A 5,842-nucleotide genomic window follows, 5' to 3' on the forward strand; every position below is an offset into this window, starting at 1 on the left:
CGTCGGAATCCGGATCACCCAAAAAATGGTGTGCTATAGCACACGAAAATCGTCGAAATGGTGTGCTCTCTCGGGGCTTGTTTGACCTTCCAAATGGGTCGGACAAGCCGTGATGGCCAACCGTATGCATAGACAAGGTCTTGACGGACGTCCACGAAAACATTTGGCATTTTTGACGTCGGAATCCGGATCACCCAAAAAATGGTGTGCTATAGCACACGAAAATAGTCGAAGGTCATATCCTTGCAAGAAAAAGTTGACTCCATTGTTTCCGGCAGCTAATTAAAATTATTACCAATAGAGTGTGCGCAGATCATACTCTCGCCTCGTGAGTATAGACCTTTCGTGGAAAATGATCTTGTTTTAATTTGTTTAAAATTATTTTACATGTATATGATATGTGTAACTTTCTGTAATTTCTTTGTGTGTCTTCATAGTTTGAAACTATCTTGAAGTAGATTGACAGACGATATAAAATTGAATAAAATAGACAGATAGACATGTTTATAAATATTGGTGACTCCCAAAAGTTCTCCAAATACAACTTTTTATACCAACTTTATATAAATAAAACATAAAGTTCCAGTTAAGTGGCTACTACATTCAGTCACTAGAGCTTCCCAAGCCTATAGCAACAAGGCCTATTTTTGTAAAGTAAAAAACTGTTTTCCATAGAGAAAAGTGGGTCTAAAATTATTCTACTAGTCTAGTTTCACGTATTAAAATGTGATGTAACAGATGAAGTTGCTTCAGATTGTTTTCTGAACGATTGCTTCTGAATATAGTTTACATGACGTAAATTGCTCTTGTATATAGCTTATGTGAGTTGTGATGCGAATTTAAATAATTAAATTTTAATTCAAATATATATTGAACACCGAACGAAAAACTAATTTTTTCGATATATAAAAAGTTAAACTAAATCAAAATCTTAAAAGATTCTTCAAAGCCAACCAAGGTTGACTAAAATAGGCTGATTAATTTGACAATAGTCTATACACTTTCTCGTAATTTTCCGTGCCACCTTTTAACCTACACAAAATGCCAAATAGAATGTTACAAAAAGAAGTGTGATGTTACATTGAGAAAAAAAAATTGAATTAATACAAATTGTAGAAAAGATAAATTAAATATATATATATATATAAAAAATAATAATAAAAGTTACAGAAAAGACTTTAATATATAATTAAAAATAATTAATACAAACACGTATAATTATAGAATAGAGCGGTAAGAATTCATTCAAATTTTTTTAATATATTTATTTTTTTCATATTTTAAATTCGTTAATAAAATTTCTAACTGTCATGCACGTCAAAGAATAAACACAATATGCATGGCATCCTTTTAGTATATGTATCTATCCAACACAAATGGTCGTACTCGAATTTTTAAGACCCTACAAATCTTGAAATTAGCCAAAAAATTATGTTTATTTTAGAGGATTATTATAAAGTATATGAACCCTTAATTATTAGTGGGACATTTACATTTGATCCTTCTGATGTATGATCAAACACGTTTAACTATAAATTATTGTAATTATATTATATACTTGACTCCCTCCTTAGCTGGCAAGTTTAATTTAACAGATCTGATTAGTTAATAATACTTAAAATATGTTAGATTCGTGATAATATAAATATTGAAAAGACGAACACTATATCATCAGAATATTAATAAAATCTAAAATCAGAATTATGAATAAATAAATAGCAATATTGCATTTTCCCTTGTTTTATTCTTAGCCTATATATTAAAACTCAATGAGATGATTGCTACTCTCTTTATTCCTTGTTTATACTTTTAATTAATTAATTTTTTTAAAAAATAATTTTTTAAATAATTTCAAATTTGTAATTCATTCATTTTATAATTAACAGGAATAAAATGATAAGCTCGCGATGTTAATTATTATTTTCTTGATAGGTATGTAAGTGTAAAAGTAGACAAGTAATTAAAGAGTATGTAAATTCTTAATCAAGAATTTTTCAAAAACAATCTCTCTATCATAACAATACAGTGATAAGATTTGCATATATTATACTTAGTATATTATTGTAATAGTACGTCATAATAGTTAAAGAGAGAGTCAAGAGAATAATCTAAATCTCTAACTTATTTAATATAAATAGAGTGATATTATGTCGAAGCAAAGGAACTTGTTCTTTTGATGAAATTTTTGTACTCTTCGACTAATTGAAACTTTTCTTACTTATATTACGTTGTCTACTATTATATTACGAAGAAAACAATTCAAGAGTTATACCGTTGGATCGACGAGGGCAGTTAACAATAGGCTAGCTGATGAAACAACAGTTGTAAGATACACTTAGCATGTTACATTATTGTACTGCGAAATACAAATGAATACAAAAATATAAATGAAAAAGACAGACGCCATTGCTAAGTAACTAACTGCTTACTGTAAATGGCTTAACCCTATAGCTGAACTATTCATCGAAGCAAACTTAACAATCTCTTGTGGCAAAAACTGGCAATTCCCTTCATGTTTAATTCCCAAAAAATCTCTTGTTAAACAATTATCCATAGCGTTCATTGAAACTGCTTGAGTATTATGCATACCAACTGTTTGCATAATTGCCTCATCCAAATTAATCGACTTATTAATCCCTGAAGAAGTGAAATTCGGACACCCAAATAGCCCGTTGTTGCTCTGTAACAACGACGTTGTGTAATCTTCAGATTTCTTGGCGAAAATTTGATCTGTTGTTTCACAACTCTGTAAACTGGTAAAAGTTGGTGTATTTGGGGAAGATGAAGAAGAAGAGTTCAGTTTGCTGAAATTGTTGCTAAAGAAAGTTGATTGATTGCTTTTTGTAGAGCCCATTTGTGCTGCTTTCTGTAGAAGTGCAGTAGCAGACATTGGTGTGATCGAATTTTGTTTGGTTAATTGGCTGTTTTGACTATCGGAATACAGAGAATTGTATGCTTCAGCTATTGAAAAGTTTGCAGATGTTGAATTAGATGATCCAAATACATTTTGAGATTGCATTTGGATCATTTCTTGGAAACCCCCTGTGCTTGAATTGTCAAAAAGATTCGAACTTGAAGATATTTGAAGAGGATTATTATGATTAGCTGCTTGTTGATCTAACCATAGTGATAATCTTGGTTTTTGCTGCTGTTGTTGCTGCTGCTGTTGCTGCTGCTGATGAAGTGAATTGCTATTACCACCTGTGTAACTACCAAAATCTGGTCTAAATCCTGCGAATCCGCCATGTAAATTTGCTTGTTGTTGGTTCAACAAAGTTGCAGTATTTGGGAAGTTGATCAAATTGGTAGCCCCAACTGATGTGATTCTTGAACTCTCCTCAGCTAAAGCATCACAGAAAGCTCTATGTGTGATAAAACTATCCTTTCTGCCATAGAAGAATACATTTAATCCCAATAGTAAAATGGTTGAAATCGAAAGAGAAGAGTATTGTTTGTTCATGAGTTTCACTTTTATCATCAGTTTCGAGATGACTCTAAAAGCTAACAAGATGATTCTGGTTTAACAAGGAAGGAAAGATCTTTCAAAAATAGAATCAATTCAAGGGTTAGACTATTATTATGATCAATAATGTAGAGAGGGGTGAGTATTTATTTTACTTCAATGAATGGATGAGCATTTATTGTACTTGAAACAAATATTCTCCAACAAAAAAACAACAACATGTAACTAGAAACTAAAAAAATACCTTGAAAAGAGTGTGCCACAGTCACATTTGTACTCTCTAGTTCCACAAGTTTTACTATGAGCTTTCCAATCTGATTGAACTGCATATTTCTTTGAACATTTTTCACATTTCCACTTCTTTTCTCCATGTTTTCTACTAAAATGTTTCTTAATTCCAGTTAGGTCGCCAAGTGCACGCGATGGATCGTGGTGAATACATGTCTTTTCTGGACATATATACACTTTCTTCTTCACTTGTTCTAGCTTGTTTCTTTGCTTTAGCTTCCATGGAAGATTGTGTCCTCTTCTATGAAGTTGCAAGTTTTGGTCCCTTTGAAAACCTTTATTGCAAATCTCACATATGAATCTGTTTGTTGCCATGAGTGACTTTGGTGAAAGTGCAATAACTTCAGCATCTGGATCTGTGATTCAACAAATAAACATGCAGTTCAGAGACGGATCCAAGATTTGACCTTTATGTATTCAAGATTCAAAAATACAGTATTAAACGCATCTGTTATGGTTATCTCATAGAAATTTAACTTTAAAAAAAAACTCAAAAAATCAAAAGCGGAATCAAGATTTGACCTTTACAATGAAATTCAAGATTCCTAGTACTTAAAAGAACATGACTTCATCAAAACATGGTCTAAATCAACCCCTTGACATCATCTGACGCATCTGTTATGGTTATCTCATATCCCTTTTTTTCTTTTTCGTATGATTTTGCTTACTATACACGACATGCAAATCGAGTTATGTATAACACTATATAGCAATAAATTATATACCTGGTGTTCCTGGAAGATTTCTTCTTTTTTTGGAAGAAGTATTAGGTTTAGGGTTAGGGTTTGTTGTTTGAAGTTCTTGATGATGATGAGGAAGTACTGCTTTAACAGAAGAAGGAAATGAAAACACATCTCCAGACATCATTTTTTGTTAATGTTTTGGTTTTGTGTCTAAGCTACAAAACAAAGTTTGTATTTTTTTCCAAATACAAACAGTTAAGAAAACCTTGGTAGTATTCAAATCTTACAAGTTCTTTTTTTTTTTTTGGTTTTAGATTGTGCCAAAAGAACACAAACATAAGTAGTAGTAGTAGTAGCAGCACACAATAACAACACAAAGAAAAACACAAAGGTTGTGTGAATTTTACAAACACATGAAGAGAAATACAATATTTTCTTGGGAAATTTTTTTGTTTGATTTCAAAAGAAAACACCAAAAAAGAATGACCAACTTGAAAGCTAAAGAGAATATTTTCCTCTCTTTTTCTATACAACTCTCCTTTCAACTTTATCTCAACCTTTTATTTTTTCAAAGTCGGTCAGCCATAGATTTAGCAGCTGGGGCCACTTATATTACGGCCTTCGTTTTAATCTGTTTGTCCAGTTTTAATTTTGCATGAAGTTTAAACAAATAAAAGAGATTATCAAATTTTGTTAATTTAAGCTGAAAATAGATAGAATGTATCAATATGCTCTTTAATCTTGTGACCTTAAACATATCTGGTGGAAAAATTCAATTTAAAGAGTTGTCAAGAAAGAGAAACGACATTATTTTTCAAACATATTAAAAAAAAAAAAAAAATTAAAACGAAAGGAGTGTAAATTTTATTTTATACATCGACAATGTAAAATTTTCTTATATTAAGGATGTAGTTTAACTTATTATTATTAATTTTGTTACTTCTTATATCTTAATTTATATTGTATAGATGAAATTTTGAAATTCAAACTTCTTTTAACTTTGATTGTGTGAATTTATTTATGTATTTATCAATTACATAAAAATAATATATGTTTTGACCTAGCTACATATCTTACCATGTTGTATATATATGTATTGGCTGCTTGTAACTAGAATGTGTAGAGCTGTGTGTCATTTGTAGTCTTTCGAGCTAAAATATTCCTATTATCAAAGTAGCGACCAACCATAATTTATTTAATTTCATTGTTGTTTTTAATGAGAAATGTGGAGAAAATTATATGTTGGAATATTTTACTCCTTCATATATATGTTATCGAAATGATTTTAGTGTGTGCAAAAATGATTGTTTATGTTCATACATATTATATATGTAGTTAAAATATTTTTTAGTGTATAAAAAATTAATAATTTTAATCTTTTATATATATATATATATATATATATATA

At 30.1% G+C, this 5,842-nt stretch overlaps 2 protein-coding genes across 2 annotated transcripts in view; one reads left to right on the forward strand and one right to left on the reverse strand.

Annotated features, from left to right (window-relative positions):
* LOC107001644 (BAG family molecular chaperone regulator 5, mitochondrial-like) overlaps positions 1-765 on the forward strand; it is an 11,287-nt gene extending 10,522 nt beyond the window's left edge. The window contains exon 2 of the mRNA XM_015199615.1: positions 739-765. Within this exon, the coding sequence (XP_015055101.1) occupies positions 739-765 (27 nt within the window). The remainder of the gene's footprint in view (positions 1-738) is intronic.
* A 1,522-nt stretch (positions 766-2,287) lies between these two features.
* LOC107002633 (zinc finger protein JACKDAW-like) lies at positions 2,288-4,991 on the reverse strand. The gene is made up of 3 exons (XM_015200722.2): positions 4,477-4,991; positions 3,708-4,107; positions 2,288-3,386 (listed from the first exon to the last, which is right to left on the reverse strand). Exons 1-3 carry the CDS (start codon positions 4,616-4,618, stop codon positions 2,426-2,428), a joined length of 1,503 nt encoding a protein of 500 aa, XP_015056208.1. The 5' UTR covers positions 4,619-4,991; the 3' UTR covers positions 2,288-2,425.
* Between the last annotated feature and the right edge of the window lie 851 nt (positions 4,992-5,842).

The sequence above is a fragment of the Solanum pennellii genome, chromosome 10 (assembly GCF_001406875.1).
Source record: "Solanum pennellii chromosome 10, SPENNV200".
Lineage (NCBI taxonomy): Eukaryota > Viridiplantae > Streptophyta > Magnoliopsida > Solanales > Solanaceae > Solanum > Solanum pennellii.

What these genes read in the sequence shown, in the direction of transcription:
- LOC107002633 (XM_015200722.2), bottom strand. Translation starts at nt 4,618, where the DNA reads ATGATGTCTGGAGATGTGTTTTCATTTCCTTCTTCTGTTAAAGCAGTA. An exon ending in AAATCTTCCAGGAACACCAG is followed by an intron (nt 4,108 to 4,476) that starts GTATATAATTTA and finishes GTTGAATCACAG; the next exon opens with ATCCAGATGCTGAAGTTATT. An exon ending in TGTGGCACACTCTTTTCAAG is followed by an intron (nt 3,387 to 3,707) that starts GTATTTTTTTAG and finishes CTTCTATGGCAG; the next exon opens with AAAGGATAGTTTTATCACAC.